The sequence below is a fragment of the Kwoniella pini genome, chromosome 8, assembly GCF_000512605.2.
Source record: "Kwoniella pini CBS 10737 chromosome 8, complete sequence".
Taxonomy (NCBI): Eukaryota; Fungi; Basidiomycota; class Tremellomycetes; order Tremellales; family Cryptococcaceae; genus Kwoniella; species Kwoniella pini.
The window spans coordinates 1,348,019-1,365,110 of NC_091723.1; the positions used below are offsets into that span (position 1 = coordinate 1,348,019).

General features: G+C 37.5%; 6 protein-coding genes across 6 annotated transcripts; 4 read left to right on the forward strand and 2 right to left on the reverse strand.

Annotated features, from left to right (window-relative positions):
- Positions 1–55: 55 nt before the first annotated feature.
- On the reverse strand, positions 56–2,419 carry I206_106256 (uncharacterized protein; the record flags this gene model as incomplete). Its single annotated transcript, XM_019156806.1, has 3 exons — positions 56–830; positions 912–1,592; positions 1,740–2,419. 3 exons carry the CDS (start codon positions 2,417–2,419, stop codon positions 56–58), a joined length of 2,136 nt encoding a protein of 711 aa, XP_019010608.1.
- A 784-nt stretch (positions 2,420–3,203) lies between these two features.
- Positions 3,204–4,879, forward strand: I206_106257 (uncharacterized protein; the record flags this gene model as incomplete). Its single annotated transcript, XM_019156807.1, has 5 exons — positions 3,204–3,841; positions 3,925–4,148; positions 4,217–4,576; positions 4,671–4,780; positions 4,847–4,879. The coding sequence occupies 5 exons, from the start codon at positions 3,204–3,206 to the stop codon at positions 4,877–4,879; spliced, it is 1,365 nt and encodes a 454-aa protein (XP_019010609.1).
- A 316-nt stretch (positions 4,880–5,195) lies between these two features.
- On the reverse strand, positions 5,196–7,240 carry I206_106258 (uncharacterized protein; the record flags this gene model as incomplete). The annotated part of the gene is made up of 11 exons (XM_019156808.1): positions 5,196–5,258; positions 5,355–5,538; positions 5,599–5,616; positions 5,677–5,756; positions 5,842–6,115; positions 6,178–6,281; positions 6,337–6,438; positions 6,503–6,563; positions 6,623–6,726; positions 6,782–7,142; positions 7,194–7,240. The coding sequence occupies 11 exons, from the start codon at positions 7,238–7,240 to the stop codon at positions 5,196–5,198; spliced, it is 1,398 nt and encodes a 465-aa protein (XP_019010610.1).
- Positions 7,241–7,883: 643 nt separating this feature from the next.
- I206_106259 (uncharacterized protein) lies at positions 7,884–11,248 on the forward strand (the record flags this gene model as incomplete). Its single annotated transcript, XM_070203280.1, has 10 exons — positions 7,884–7,952; positions 8,072–8,079; positions 8,173–8,263; positions 8,348–8,474; positions 8,543–8,680; positions 8,775–8,872; positions 8,959–9,070; positions 9,139–9,420; positions 9,477–9,666; positions 9,724–11,248. The coding sequence occupies 10 exons, from the start codon at positions 7,884–7,886 to the stop codon at positions 11,246–11,248; spliced, it is 2,640 nt and encodes an 879-aa protein (XP_070059381.1).
- A 579-nt stretch (positions 11,249–11,827) lies between these two features.
- On the forward strand, positions 11,828–13,144 carry I206_106260 (uncharacterized protein; the record flags this gene model as incomplete). Its single annotated transcript, XM_019156810.1, has 3 exons — positions 11,828–12,559; positions 12,617–12,895; positions 12,965–13,144. 3 exons carry the CDS (start codon positions 11,828–11,830, stop codon positions 13,142–13,144), a joined length of 1,191 nt encoding a protein of 396 aa, XP_019010612.1.
- A 696-nt stretch (positions 13,145–13,840) lies between these two features.
- On the forward strand, positions 13,841–16,923 carry I206_106261 (uncharacterized protein; the record flags this gene model as incomplete). Its single annotated transcript, XM_019156811.1, has 5 exons — positions 13,841–13,954; positions 14,046–14,593; positions 14,683–15,841; positions 15,934–16,701; positions 16,768–16,923. The coding sequence occupies 5 exons, from the start codon at positions 13,841–13,843 to the stop codon at positions 16,921–16,923; spliced, it is 2,745 nt and encodes a 914-aa protein (XP_019010613.1).
- Positions 16,924–17,092: the final 169 nt, after the last annotated feature.

Consider the following 17,092-nt stretch of genomic DNA (forward strand, 5'->3'; position numbering starts at 1 on the left):
AATTTGAAAGAAACGCCCATTGAAATTACAATTTACAATTTGAAATTTAATTTCATTATCGTTTACTTTTCTTCTTTCCATTTTTAATTTGTTTATCAATACTAGTATTACTAGGTAAAATAATTAAATCACCTCCTTGTCCTGAATTTTCACCTAATTCTTTCAATTTGAATGAAGATTCAATTGAAAACATTAAATCTTTATTAATTTCTTTTAAATTTTCCAATTCAATTTCTTTTTCTTTTAATTTATTTTTATATTCATTTAATTTAATTTCTAAAATTTTATTATTTTCACTTAATCCATTTGATAATAATTTTTCAATTTCTAAATCTTTTTTAAAATTTTTATTTAAATTTAAAATTTCAATAAATTTTAAATTGTTTTTTTTTTGAAATTCTTCTAAATTTTCTTGTTCTTGTTCTTTTTCTTTTTCCAATTCTCCCAATTCTTTTAATTTACTTTCATGAATACTATTAGATAATTCTAATTTTTCTAATTTCATTAATAAAGATTTTTGTTCTTGTTCATAATGATGTCTCATTGATTCTAATTGACTTGAAAGTAAATAAGAATATTCTAATGTAATACTTTCAATTGTTGACATTTTTTCAACATCACCTGAAGAAGGTCCTGCATTATCATTCATATTATGTTGATTACATCTTTCAGATATTTGATTAGAATTTGTGTTATTACCACCATCACCACCATCACCACCACCAAATGGAAGTGGACGAGAAATTGATGAAGTTGTAACTAATGATGAAGCTGAAGGGAGTTCAACAAGTTTTCCATCAGACCGAGATTGGATTAAACGATGTACATAGCTGAACAGAATCACACATCAGCTTGCTATTTAGATGACAACTCAATGGTTTCTTTCTGAACTACATTATGATTTAACTCACTTATCTCCTTTATAATCCCACACTCGTTGAGTTTCCAATTCCATAGCTAAAACATGTCCACTTTCTTCCCAATGTCTCCTTGCATGTCCTTTGGAAGGTTCATACCTTCCACAACCAACTGTACCACATACTACGCATATCCAATTATTTTCTGTCGAATCGCACATTGAACATTTAGTTAATCTAGTTATATCTCCTTCTGATCTTCTACTTTTATTATTAGAATTCACAGGTGATTGAGATGATCCAGAAGATAAAAGAAGATGTGAAAGTCGACAAACAGGACATCTAGAATCTCCCCATTTTCTCAAACAATCACAATCAAAAGTATGAGCACAAGGTAAAGTGACTAATCCCGTGACTGTGGAATCTAATCTTTCTAAACAGACAGGACAAGAAGGTAATTCGAATGTTGCTTTTTGATCTACTCCTTTTAGTAAAGAATTCAATTCCCTTGCGCGTGAAGAATATACTGAAGGTGGAAAGGCTGGTATAGCAGTAGTTGTATTGGATCTATCAAGTTTATGTAAGATCAAATGATGTATTCTGATAGGATGACATGTTTCACGAGGATCCAATGTTGAAAATGCTTTACCAGTAAAAATGGTAGAGAAATCTGATGCTTGAAGTGGATCACGAAATTTGAGTAGAACAATTGATCGATTGGGAGTTGTTGCTTCTCTTTTCCCCCATAATTCAGTGTCAGCATCAGCATCAATGTGATTGTCCCGACGTACAGATCTCATGTTAAGGATTATCAAAGTTCCGTGACACTTGTACACTTCTTACATGAAAGATGAAAGATAATCTGATTGAACCACGACTCACCTAATCATCCTTACACCTTCTAAACAATTACTCCAACCTCCAATAAATTCAATAAAATCACTAGGTCTCATCCAAGCAGGAACAGCTAAAATAGCAATTAAACTTCCGTCTTCACCTTCAGCTTTTTCACCTATTAAATCTAATTCATCTTTTGTAATTATTTTTGATTTTGATTTTGAACCTTCTCCAATTGGATGAGAATCAATACTTGCAATTAAATATGAAGGTGGAGGATGTTTAAATAAATGAATTACACCTCTACCTAATTCTGATATTCCAGATGCAAATGATGAATCTAATGGTTTTGGTTCACCTCTTTGTTGTGTTGATGGATAATGTCCAAGTAAAGGTTGAAGTGATAATGAATCTAAATCTGAATTTACATTTGATTTTGAATTTTTATTAATTCTTGGTGAAAATCCAGGAACATTCCTAATATTTGTATTAATTGCAGTTGATTTAGGTTTAGATAAATTATCATGTTTTGACATCTTCGAAGAGGAAGAAGATGAAGAAGATTGATCAATTGATTTTTCTCTTGTGAAATCTACCCAATCTACATTGATTTCTCCTAATCTCCAATCTGAATTAATCTCTCCTTCTTCAATCGGTGATGTTAAATCGGAAGAATGTATAGCTACAATCACTGAGTATAAGTGAGAAGGTATAGGTAAAGTCATGATGAAGCTAATTTGCACATCCTGCTTTTCTCTGTGTCAGAATAACTCGTTGACAAAACAAATAGATTGAATGATAGATCTTAACAATGTCAATTGTTAATCCCCAGCGTATTCGGATACTCCGGCAGGGTGGCAAATGGTATATTCTTGCTTACATAATCAAACAAGGTATAGTTCATAGGAGGTTGACTGATAAGATAAGGAATGCGATTTTGCATTTTATCATCTGGCAGGTAAAAACCGCCTAAATAATGTCATTTGAAGCCGGAAAAGGCTGATTATTTACTCTGCTATCACATGCTCATGACTGAACAAGCCGGATCATCAAACAAGTATCTAAACAAGGTCAAGTGGCTATACTATCTCCGTGGCGGGTTTCCATTGAATGGAGAGATTATTATTCTGACCAATTTGCTTTTTTTTGTATTTCAACAGTCGCCTGCTCAACAGCGTCCAGCAATCTTTTTCGAAATGATAGACCTTTGAGAGAAAAGATTACCAAACACATTGGGTATCAGAAATATGTATAAAGTATCCACAACTTTCTTACAACAATGTCTCGTTTCATTCAATTCTTCATTCCAATTTTCACTTTTCGCTCATTCACCTATTTTCATACAAAGCTTTACTTTTCGATTTCGCTACTCCAATTCAATAAAACCTTGTTCCAATCTTCGATCAATCAAATTTCTTAACTTTTATTTTTCAACTCGAAAATCAAACTTTCCTTAAATCTTATCTTCCTTAACTTAATATTCAATTTCTGTTTTTCTCTTTCGATAAAATGGTTTTAGTCGGTTTACTTCCAATTTTAGCATTCGCAGGATCAATTCAAGCGGCAGCTATTCCAATTGATTCACCTCCTGCTTCACCTGCATTATCTTTACAAGGTTCTTCAACTTTTTCACCAATTTCAACTTTTTCACCTCAATTAAATATACCTTCACCTACAATTCAAAGTACAATTTCTTTTCCTACAAATGTTAATTCATCACCATCACCAGAATATCAGATTAATTCATCAGGAGATGGTAAATTAAATAAAAATGAAGGAAGTGATTTTAAAGGAAATACAGGTATAGGTAGAGGAAAAGGAATGACAAATGCAGAAAGAATTAAAAGAGGTTTAGGTATTTTACCTCCAACTAGAAGAATGTCAGGAAAACCTTCAAGAAGAAGTGAAAAACCTCAAATTGATTTATCACAATTTCAAGATCCTCAATCAAATTCTAATTCATCTGTAAATGATGAAAATCCCGATATAAACAATAACAGCAACAACAATAATAATGGCGATGATGATATAGCCAATGGAAATCAAGGAAATACTTTTGCACCTAAAAAATACGCAATGAGAATGAAAAATCCTGATGATGGAAGTGATATGGGTTTAGTAGGATCTTCAAATGATAATAATCCCTTGTAAGTTCAACCTTTTTTTGTTCCACTTGAATAAATCTATACCTGATAAGCTCACCTGATTATAATTCTTTTCCATCTCAAAGAATTGGATATACACCCACAACTGATAATGCGTTAAAAATGACAATGCCACAAGATCCAACTTCTACTCCTTTTTTGATTAGTCCCAATGATAACTCCAATGACGGAGATGATACATTCAATGGACCTAGAAAAGTTTTAGCTGCCGTTCCTCATAAAGGTAATAATGGATCAGATCTGAACGAAGGTGATGGGAATTACGCACCAATGGGAATGGGATGGAAAGGTAAATTCAACTTGAATTTATAGTATAGTGTATTGTAAAAATCAACTGACAATTGGGTGGTTCTTTAGACGGTTCTGGAATACTTCATTTAGATATTCAAGCACTAATTAATTCTTCAACTAATAATTTACCTGATTCTTCAAATCTACCTAACGATTCAACAGATGTAGAAGGTATACCAAAACAACTTCTTTCAAGACCTGGTGGTTCTGTATTACCAATCTCACAATCAGATTTACCAATAGATAATTCAAATCCTATTCAATTAATTCATACTTCTTTATCCAATTTACCTATTAATTCATCAAATATCCCTTTAAATAATGATGATGATGATGGAAATAATTTAGGTAATCCTCAATCTACTTTATGGACATTTCAACCTACTTCAAAAAGATTATTAGCTCATTATGTAAATTCAGATGGAAGTAAGTTATTTCTTTTCTCTCCTTACTTATTCTTAATCCTTTATTTGTCCTTTTTCTCCATTTATCGTAAACTGATCGAAAATTTGGTTTTTAGACGCCGTACCTACTTATTTCGTTACTGGTGGTGAATGTGCTCATACAATTTGTCTTACTGCTGATGTAGAAGCTTTCAAAGATGCTCAAGGTGATGATGCACATGAGATTGTAAGTTTTGCTTATTCTGATTGAATTGCAGAATTTCAGAAAGCTAATCTGTTGATGGACAAACAGCATGTATTAGCTGAAGCAGTTGCAGATCTGTAAATTCCATTTATCTTGCACAAGATTCCCTCAATTCATTCCTCGCTCACTTTGACGACAACTAAATATAAATCCATAGATGGCAATATTGAAGTTCTGATAAGCTAGAGCAAGGATACCGCTCACATAGTTCAAATTGTACATGTAAAATCGTGAAAATGCATCATACCCTACACATTGTTAATATACAATGAATCCAATTTGAACACTCTCTACCAGCTCCCGGCTCTTCTGGTACAATATCGTACAACCTTCCACCATAAATGATCAATCTCTGGATGAAATACGTTCATTCATCACGATCAATATGAACACTCTGTTATGCTGTTGTTATTGGCGGTATTAATCCTTTCTGCTGTATCTGTTCTGCTAAAGTTTCGACCTATCGACCACCAAATCATTTCAGCTCGCCTCTCATCTCTCCGCAACTCAAGTATCACTGTAGCCGTGACATCATACCAGAACATTTCATACTCACCTTGATACTTGTTTCTCTGATCCTATCATCCCATCTTTCACTCCATAATCTCGGTTCAATATCTTTCTCTTTATTCTCAATACCCAGCCCACCAGCCGTACCTTGTGCTTCAGCATCCGTATCATGAGCAGATCGAGATTCGAAGTAAAGTAACTGAAGGGGTTGATCTATCCATGCTCTCAATCTATTCCGGAAATATCAGTCAGCTGTGATCGGGATAGATAGTAACTTGTAGTCAGCTTACCGGCCTTGTTCGATCATCCTGCAAGTACGCTCGATTATCAGCTTTCACTCCCAACAACTACGATCAGGGGTGACTTACCTCCTAGCGGTGTTCTCTGCGTTCTCAGCATCGAGATTGAGAATATTACCTAAAGCTTCGAAGCTGATATTATCGTATACCTGGTGAGATGGAACGATCAGTTTGTCCAATCCTATCGCTTGGGCCACACTGATATACCATAGCCTTGAAACATGGGAAACTCACCTTTCCGCAGGCGCCAACATTGTGCTCTCTGACAGCACGTTCAAGGACGGTACCACCACCCTCAACTGTTGCACGCTGATGATCTTCCAGTCCACTCTCGAATTCCTTCACTTCTTCTTGTCTGACTATATACTCCAGTAGCATCTTTTTAAGCATAGTGGAAAGGGATGGAAGAAGAGACGTATGAACTCGATCGTCTCTGTTTAGTGTAGCTAAGATCCTAGATCGTTGTGGTCCAGCAGGTGCGAGGATACTGGTTGTAACAGCTGCTTTTCTGAATTTGAATGGTATCGTCAGCTTCATTTGGGCAGATGACCACGATATAAAAAAGCTGACAGCATCTGTAGTCTGTCCTCCTCTGCTATAGCGCCGTCAAATGAGACTTCATGGTATCTCTGAGCAGCTTCATTAAATCTCGCTGAGAAATCAAACAGTCGTGCCTGTAATTTGTTCAGTCAGCTGCGTTTGGAGAACCTCTCACAATCTCCAGCTTACCTGGGACAGCTTATATGACAAATTAGTCTCTTTGTCCTTTGTAACGTGAATGAGAAGAGATGCTCGTGAGAAGTAAGTTTGAGCTTGTCCCCATTCACCGCACTACAATGGAATATCTGTCAGTTTGATCACCTCCCAGTTCGACCCGAAATTCAAGAAAGCTCACTTCGAGAAGTAATCTGACTATCTTTATGTAGACAGCCAACTTCTCTTCGTCCGATATAAGCCTAAATCCTTTCGTTAGCTGTTGTCCTTGACTTAAAAACGATGATGCAGATGTACTAACCTCGAAGTACCTTCTAGAGGAATTTGCATAAGTGCTTTAGCAGCTTCAAGCCAATCTTCCTCAAGTTGAAGAAGATGCGAATAAAGGTGTCTGAGTACCGTAGTCTAACAAATCAAAAGTCAGCTATCGGCAACAATCAAAATTAAGTTATCAGCTAACCTGTTCTTCACACCATCCACTGAGATTTCCTCCGGCCAAAACTCCTTCTACGATATCTCTTCTTGCTTCTTCCCCTTTTTCACTTTTGAATGCTTGAATTCCAAGTTGTTCAAATTTATCATTGTCCCCTGATCCTTCATCATCAAAAGTTAAACTTGAAGTACCGCTTTTGATCATCGAGGTTCCAGCACTCAAAGCTAAAACGTATGTTCCGAGAACTCGACGACCGACTACCATAGCCATAGATGTCGAAGTGACGAAATGGCGCCCAAAAGTCACGAGTTCATTGGGGGAAAGTGGACTGGAAGAGAGTAAAGTGGAAAGTAGGGTAAAATATGATGAGGTCCGTTCTTTTTGATTCCTATCATAACTGTCAGCTCACGTTAGATACTTGCCAAAAGAGCTGACGAACGGAGTACTGGAGATAGAAGCCAGCTGTTGTTCTATTTCCGAGTCCATCTTGTTGGGCAGTTCTTTGCGTGCGTGAGAGGTCTATTGTATGAGAGCAAGGAAGTAAAGGATCAAGAATGATCTGATGGGATGTTGAGGGAGGACATTAAAGATGAGTAAAGTGGAGGTCATTGCTTAATTACATTGTACCACGTGGATATATATGAATGCGGTGATGTGCGTCATACGTAATACAATCAATATATATCAATTAATCCCTTAAGCCTCTCCTTACACCCTGACCCCCCTTATGAACCATGCACCACCATATTACCATAACATCACTCTCATCATAATACCCTCCTATAATCATATACATACTGCACTCTCCATCTCGCCGGGCCTTCTACTCAAGCTACCACTCAAGCTACCACTCAAGCTACCAAGTATCGACTGAAGTGTCTGACAATCGAAGAAGCGAAAGAGACACTGGAATACGTCAATACCTCGTCAAGCCAAACCGAGCAAATACCCGGGCCGACATCATCAACATATCTCCAAAACACATATCGTGCTAAAGGCGTCTCGTCATTCCTACAGTCAAATTAGTCAAAGCTGTCGAAAGTCATACTGGTCTCAAGACGAAGGATCTTCTCCGATTCCAGTTCCTATTTCTTAGGCATAAGGGGTAAAATATAGATTGGCAGCCAGGATGTCCCACAATTTAGATAAGATCGTTAAACTGGCTTGTAAGCCGAAGAATGCACCGCCCAAAGCTAAAGTGAGTATCGTATCCCCAAAAGCGTGATCGCAGTCCACTCCCATTGATGAGCCGTACAAAGCATCCTGCTCATACACAACTATGTGTCTATGCTAATTTGGCCTGTTTATGATTCTTAGTATATCGAGTATGTCCTTCTTATTAATTTTGTGACATAAGCTGCTCTACCTCTTCAGTATCTCAGCATGTAAGAATTGTAGTCTGACCAAGTGAATTGCAGGGTGTTGATAGCGGCCACTTACTCGGAAGATGGATCATTGCAAGATATAATTCGTTCACTGTCGTTGAGATTGAGGGAGGCCAATGGAGCGGTGAGTTGGACTTATTGATATCTTTCCATACATGACCCTGTCAGTATGCTCATTTACTCCCTTGCTGATGATATGATGGGATAGGTGGTTTTCAAAGCCTTGTTGACAATACATCAAATGCTGAGATCCGGTGCAACGGATAACTTCTTAAATCTGCTATCACAGCAAGACATGATGAAATTACGGAATATTCAAGGTCAAAATTGGGAGGGTAAGTCAGAGACGTCTAACCTACCCTCAACCAAACCTTGCGATCTAAGTCTGATAATGTTAGACTAGGCTTTCAACCTCCGGCGAGCATGTCAGCGTACGCAGCGTATCTAGACTCGAGAATAAGAAGCTATAAGGAGCTCAAGCACGATGTGGTCAATCAACAGACTGAGTCGAATCGGAAGAGTGATGGACAGTCCGCGAACTGTGAGCCAATTTTTCATTGAATTCAAGGCTAGGTAGTCTTTGACTCCATCGCGACTGCTCAGACAAACAGCTAATAATGTTCACCTGCTAATAGCTAAAGCTAGAAAGTTGAGGCATTTATCCGTGGAGAAAGGCTTACTGAGAGAGGTTAAACATGTGCAAAAGATATTGGACAGTTTGACTCAGTGTCGAGTAAGTCATCCTCCGTTCCTCTCTTGTTACTCAATTTGGTGTCCAGGCTATCTCCTGAAATCGTAGCTGATAGATGACGTCGTCAGTTCTACGACGATGATCTTAGGGATGAGAATACTGTTCTCGCGTTTAGGATGTTAGTCAAGGATTTGTTGGTCCTTTTCCAAGCTGGAAATGAGGGAGTATGCAACATTCTAGGTCAGTGCTCGTTGAAATTTCCCCATTCGGTCCCGTCATATCTCGTTCTAGCTGACATCTGAATGCAGAACACTATTTTGAGATGTCCAAAGTGGATGCAACAGAATCTTTCGATATCTATAAATCCTTCATTAAGCAGACGGACAGAGTAGTCGATTATTTAGGGGTAGCGAAAAAGCTGAACCATGTAGTCAACGTACCTGTTCCCAATCTCAAACATGCGCCAACGGGTTTAGTCAAAGCTTTAGAAGAATACCTGAATGATCCAAACTTTGAAAACAATAGGATGGAGTACAAGAAGAGTCTAGGCGTTGTGGAAGGTAATCCAGGCAGAGAGCCATCGCCCGCAGGCAAGTCTTTGTCTTTATTAATAGAGATCGTGCACTGAAGCTGGTGAATGATGTAGGCCGAAAATCTCCCCCTCAGAGTAAACCCGCTACTTCCTCGTCTGTCTCGTCCGCTCCTCCACCAGCTGCCGCTCCTTCGTCTCCACCCCCCGCATCCGCTCCTTCAGGTGCCTCGCAGAAAATGCAGGACTTCTTCGACAGTATACAGTCGGATCAACAGCCTACGATGTTTGGCGGGCCTGCTCAACAGTGAGCTAGTTATCCTGCGCCGAATTTCCGTGCTTCAGCTGATGCTCTTTCCAATAGGATTAACTACAATCAAATGACGATGCACGGGGGTCAATTCAACCCATTCCGACAATCAATGATGATGCCACAGGCGACAGGTTTCGGTCAAATGGGAATGGGCATGCAACCCCAGATTACTGGCTTCATGCCTCAACAGCAGCCACAAGGCCAACTTCAACCGCAGCAAACGGGAATAATGGCTTTCGGTGGTAGTGGTATAAATCAGACCCAAAGACAGTCGATGTTCCCCCAGATGACAGGTCAACCCTTCATGCAACCTCAACAAACAGGTTTTGTACAGCCACAACTCCAGCAACAACAACAACAACAACAACAACAGTCTACTCCTTTCGCTCACCCTCAACCTCAACAACCCCAGCAAACCGGATTTTTACAACCTCAAAGCACGGGCGCGAATCCTTTCCGCCAGAGTATGATGCTCAATACAAATGTGACCGGTGCAATGTCTCAACCGTCATCACCATTTGGACATCATCAACCATCTTCGCCTTTCCAAACACAGAATCAAACCACGGGGGTCAATGGCTTCGGTCAAATTCAAAGACCAGGCTCGACTCCCGCTTTCTCTACCACATCTCCTGGACCCAAACCGCTCACAGCTCAAGCGACAGGAAGTAAGAATCCTTTTGCACCTGCTGGAGGAGTACCACCTCCCGTACCGCAAGTACCAAAAGGTCCAAGTATGAACGAATTACTGATGGGAGGAGTAAATTCTCAGCCCACAGGTGGGATGTCTTCACCTTGGAGTCAACAGAATGGTCAGCAACAACCAAATCAACAGCACAACGGCGGAGGAATGTCAGATATAGCTTCAGCCTTTAGTTTCGAAAATGCGAATAAACCTAAACAAGATGATTTCTCATCTCAATTCGGGTCATTGAGTACAAATACCGGTGCTTCATCTCCATCTACAACCAATCCAACTTCTTCTTCTGCTTTCGGTTCAATATCTTCCCAACCTACAGGGATGACTTCATTATCGTCTAATCCTACTGGTTCTACTCAAGGTTTCTTACAACCTCAACAAACAGGTTATGGTGGATCAACGATAAAACCATTTAAACCTACAAGTACATTTGGATCATCATTATTAGAATCTTTACCTCCGATTCAAGAACCAGGATCAACACCCACTAAATCTCCTTCGAATTTAAGTGGTATTCAAAATCAATCTACAGGTTTCCCATTTTCTGGTGCTCAAAGTAATGGTAATCAAGGATTAAGTCCACAAATGACTGGAGCTCCAAATCCATTTAGACAAAGTATGTTTGGTAGTTTAGGACCAAATTCAACTGGGCAAGGTCAAGGTCAAGGTCAAGGAATGAATAGTCAAATTACAGGATTTGGTACGATCGGAGGAGGAGCATTTGGGATTGGAAGTCCGTTTGCAGGTCAAAATGTACCTCAACAACAGCAGCAACAACAACAACAACGACAAGGAATGAATCAATTTGGAATGTTTGGTAATGCAGGTCAACAAGGTCAAGGACAAGGTCAAAATCAACAAGGAAGCCTAATATAGAAAGTAAAAATGATTCGAAGTGAAATGATATTCATTTGGAAGGTTGTTTTAATTGAAGTAATTATATAGTATATTTTCTTGTATCTTTATCATAAATTTAATCTTGATTCAATGAAATGAAATAATCAATTTTCCGCATTTGAAATGAAACAGGAGGATTCGGTGACATTACAATATAATTCTGAATTAATTAACTTCTTTGAAAGGACTTTTGAAGGAAAAAAAAAGTGAGGAATGATATCTCGGGAATACGATATTAAAGGATGATCGCATGGGATCCTTTGATTTACATTAATATGCACGGATACGCACAGACATATTACGAATATAATAATACACGGATCTAGTCAACTTTTTTTTTTCTTTTTTACAAAGGGGTTTGTTTTTAAACTCAATGTAATTTTTATTTTTCATAAATTGTTATTTACAAGAATATAAAATAGAGATTGAATTATCTTTTCTATTGGATATTTTCATATTCTTGATTTGGATCACTTTTTTCAAAAAATTGAAAGGAAATAAAACAATTTTGTGTCTTAAAAAAAACATCAAAATCAAATCTAATTATGCAATAGAACAATGTGGAAAAACACTTTGAAATCTTATAATATCCTTCATTCAAATATCAATCAATTTCATACTTTTGAGAATGATCAAGATAAAACGAGCATCGTTAAATCGAAACAATCCGAATCTCCAAAAATACATACCTCGACTTTTAGATATCATGATTCATCTAGAGATCCTAGAAATAGAGTAAGGGTGGAAAGACCTAGTTCCATATCGATATCCCCAGCAGATGTTTACACCAGCTTACAAGAGCATCAGCCTGAAGTAGTTTTTCCACTGTTACTGGATCTGCCTGGGCCGAGCAATATTAAAGACCTGGATGAAGTCTCAAACCTTGCAGATGGCAATGAGGACGAGCATATCAGAACTTTGTTAAAGGCCAAGCGAATGTTAGAAGATTGGAAAAAGTCCATAAAAGATCACGATGCTTTACGAAGCAGTCATACAGCTGAAAACGGCCAAACAAGCCCTCTACTCAATCGTGTTGACGTATCAACCCCTCTTGAAAATGAATGTAATGAAGACAGTGACGAATATGGTTCATTGAATGACTCGTCGAATCATATAGATAGTATCAGTCCTCCTCACTGGCTATTCGATCTCTCAACACCTCCCCTTACTTCCAGCCCGACCAGTTTTGATCTTTCTTCCCACAATCATATATTCCACGATAATGATTCAATGGAACCGCTGCGCTTATTCGCACATAGGTGTAATCAATCTTTGCCAGAGGACATAGAGGTGAGGTTGGCTCTCAAACATACATTGGTAAGCTGACGAGACCACTTTTCATTCTAGGCGTGGGGAGGTGTGTTAGAATCACAAGTTGAAAAAGCGCATATCCTTCTTCTACCTCGAACAAGCAATTCAAAATCCGATCTCATACCTAAAAACGGGAAAGAAGTTCAAATTATACAACAAGCATTCATGAGAGATCAAAGAGTACTTGCTTCAAGTTGGGTAGATCATTGCATCGAACAAGAACAGCTTTTGCCTGTTGATGAATACTGTATCTGGTTATCTGAAATGACTATTTACAAGAGACGACCTGCTGCTATTCGAGCAGATGAAAGAAGGGTAAGTTTTTAAATCCAAGCTTAAAGGGGAATAACTTTGTAATACCCTACTAATCGCTTTTTGACACAGCACGAATTGGAGAGAGATAGTAGTATATTCATACCTAGAGAACAAGAACAGGAACATGATGATTGGTTGAAAGAAGAAGGAGCTAAACCTTGGGTATTGGAATTAGGATCGGAATTAGGAAGTGAAGAAGAATTTGATGGAAATGGCGAAATTAGGAAAATCATTTTTGATCCGACTTGAAAGTCTTTTCAAATTTGGTTCTTGTATATAATACTCACTTGATATCGATTTATTAGGTTTTGAAGTTTTAACAATCTATGTATACGTTACATGTCGAAATTCCATCATATTGTCTATCTTTATTGTTTTCTGAACAATTAAACAATAATTCGAGATTGAATTCGGATATTATTGTAAAAAGGTTTGATCTGATTTTAGGGTTAAGGACAATAAGCATTTTAAACTTTTGTTTCATATTTCCCAAATTACACAATATACACAACTTCAATTCGTTTCATCGACTTCTCGGATTTCGGAATACAATAAAGGGTATGAGGTTTATGCATCACCCTCTGTTTAAGTGATCCGAGCATTATCGGCGTTGTCAAGTAAAGAACAGTCTTGATTATTGGTCTACAAATACACTGTAAACATATATATATATATATATTAAAAACACGAAGTGATTTGCGATGCTATTTATTCTATCTTCTCACTCTTCAAAACTACTGTGTATATTCTTGAACTGTGTTCGAGTAAGACGATCTCAAGAAGCAACTTCTCACGTTATTGAAGTGTTGATCAATTGTCATACTTCATACTTCACACTTCGAAATTCACAATTCACTGTCACCACCCATAATCTCATTGATATTCACTATCATCGGTTTCCAACATTACTGATCTAATTATTAAATTATAGCTCTACACTCAAAGATGAGAGACAATAGAAGAGGTTTATTCGATGATATGGTTTTTTACATCCATATAACAGGTGATGATTACAAAGGACAAGGTAAATTACAAGAACAAATTCATGAAGAGATCTTAGTGAGTGTGATCACACTACTGAATCTTACTCGATAATACAATAAGCGAAAAAACCTTATAATCTTATTTCATTTTTTAATATTTTTCACAGAATCGAGGAGGAAGAATAACTTATAAACCTTCAAATGAATCTATAACTCATATATTAGTACCACCTGATAAAGAATTAAAAGAAAGAAATTGGGATTATTGTAGTTTAGTTAAACTTTATACTAAAAAATTTCATAAAATTAAAAATCAAAAAAATCAAGTAAAAAATCAAACTTTAAATATTGAAGAAATCAAAACCCAATCTTCAATTTCATGTCAAGGTCAAAAAATTGAAAATCAAAATAATCTTTTATCAAAAGAATTTCAATTAATCTTAAATGGGTTTTACGAAAATCTTGAAGGAAGCCTTAAAGAAAACCTTAAAGAGATTTTACAATTTGATCAAAAATTAATTGAAAAAGAACAAATTGATTGGGATATACCTCGTTTAATTGAAACTTATAGTGAATGTTTAAATGAAAAAAATGAAATAATTCAAATAATGATAAAACCTGTTTTAAGATTTCATTGGATATTAAGATGTATTGAAGTTAATTCAATATTACAAGGTGGTAATGATGAAAAAGCATGGGGAGGTCAATTATTACGGTGTGTAAATTCTTTTTTTTCCTTTGATGTCCCCTTTTCAATCATTATACTTTCATTTATGCTAATTTGAGATATGTTCGATTGGTTAGAGGGCACGTACTGAATACCCCTCGTTCAAAAATCCCTCGCCTTAGCAATTTTATTCAAGGTCCACCTATACAAGATATACCTATGAGTGGACAAAGTAGATCTCAAGCTCATTTAGATTTTGCTCGTTCGATGAATTCTGGTAATTCTCATAACTCAAGTTACACAGCGATGATTTCCCCCAAGACCGGTAGCCAAGCTCAAACTACACCAAGACCTGTCAATACATCTTACCAACCTCGACCTAAATTTGAAATGACGAGTAGCACAGAATACGTGTATAAGAGACCAACATGGGCTCCGGATTATAATCCTCAGCCAAAACCTCCTTCAAGACCTCTTGGTCCTGATTATTCTACCCAGAAAATCAGCTCGCTTAATACTTCCGCACCAATTAAGCCATCTTCTGGAAAATCAGAGGTCTCAATCGATGATCTCTTCGGAGATGCAAGCCCAAAACCATCATCGGACACATTGACGCTTCGCTCTAATGAAATCCCGATCGAAAAGGTACAACGGGTTACTAGCAGTCCAACTTTGGTAATCGAGAAGCCGGTCAACTCAGATTCATCAAATCATATGGACCTTCCTCCTACACCTTCATCCTCTCAAGATTCCGTGCTACAAGACAACACTCCAGATGTCAAACCTTCAATTCCAAATAATACCCATAAACCAATCGATCCAAGGAAATCACGCAAACGTGTTATCATGAGCCCAGTAGACGAAGGCGATACTGATCAGACGCCTACAAAATCGCATGCAGGACAGAACAGTGGACAGTCAGACATAGAACGTAGCGTCCATCAACAAGATAGAACAGTTGCCAACGCCGTGATGTTCAGTCCGGAGGTGGTTTCGAAGGATGCACCATGCAACCCCAAGGCAAACACGCCACATCGAGAGATGACTTCTCATCGAAACGACTTCAAGCGACCGAAGATTGAGAGATCACCCATTCAAGACAAGTTCATACGTACAGAAGCTCTAGCTGTATCTGATCAAGCAATGCTACCTCCCTCCACAGTTCCCGCTGGACCGGATAGAGTACAATCCCATATCATCCAGAGGGTGGACACGTCCAACCTTTTCAAGATACAGGGTATCCCAATGACTTTCTGGGTGTACGGAGACAATTTTACCGTAGAATTCTGTATCAAGGTGAGTGTCTTGGTCGTTACCACTAAAAAGAGCCACAGATCGCAAATTACCTTTCAGAATCTGAATTGCACACTGATTTGTTCTCCCAATAGTCTGGAGGAGGAATAGTTTTTCCCAACGCAGACATTGCCCAAATCTTGATTATACCAAGAATGAATTCCACCACAAATGCAATTTTGACCAAAGATGAGGATGAGATATTGACTCAAATTGAAGCTAGAGGATCTTGGCAAAAAGTTTTATCATCTAGATGGATTGAAGATTGTCTTAAAAATTCACAATTTCTGGGATACGACGAATATGAAATCACTAAAATACCTGTATCCGCCAATACTGTGATTCCTGATCTCGCAATAATAGCTCCTTGGGGTCTCTCTTATATTGATACTCAGGAGATCATGATAGCTAAAGAACCAGTAATCAAAAATCTTGCGATGGAAGAACAGGCTGAATCTGACGATGAAAGCGTTATTTGTATTGGAGAATCTCGAAAATCTTCACCGCAAGAAATCAAACCTAAGATTACTCAAGCATTTGCGCGTAAAAAACCCTCGAGTCCCTATATGTCAAAAGAAGTGAATAATCAACAGACAGAGCGAGTACAAGTCATTCCTTCATCATCAAACAAAAATGCTGAAAAGCGTAAGAGAACAAAGTCAATAGATATTGAGCCTTCTAAGAAAAAGCAAAAGGATACGCGACCAGCTTTTATATCAAAAAGCAAAATCCAAGGTCTCAGGAATAGTCAATCAACAACTGAAGAGGTGGATGAAAATATAATTTTATTAGTTAGGAACATGAGAAAGTGGATTCCACAAGAATGTTCAAGAACTTGTTTTCTGAATGAATTTAAACATAAAGTGAGTTTAAGAACCATCGATAGATCTAATGACCTTTATTAATTGATTGATATATTGTTCACGTAGTATAACCACAAGGATTGGGTTAGCTTTTTCAAACGTCATAGAAGTAGAATTTTAATCAAGTTTAAGGAGATGGGTTATATTTATCCAGGGGATGATGATTTTGATGAGATTGATCACGATCATGAAGCGAGCGATGGAAGTGTTTATGAACCATAGTTACGATAAATGATGATTCGATTATATGCTATAGAAGTTAATATATCACCATGAATCTAATACATGTCTTATTTATGTTGTAGGACCTTTTTTACTATGAGAGCTATGACCATATCGACTCTGATGGTGAACAAGGTGGGTTCTCGATGTTGTTTTAGTGTTAATTTTC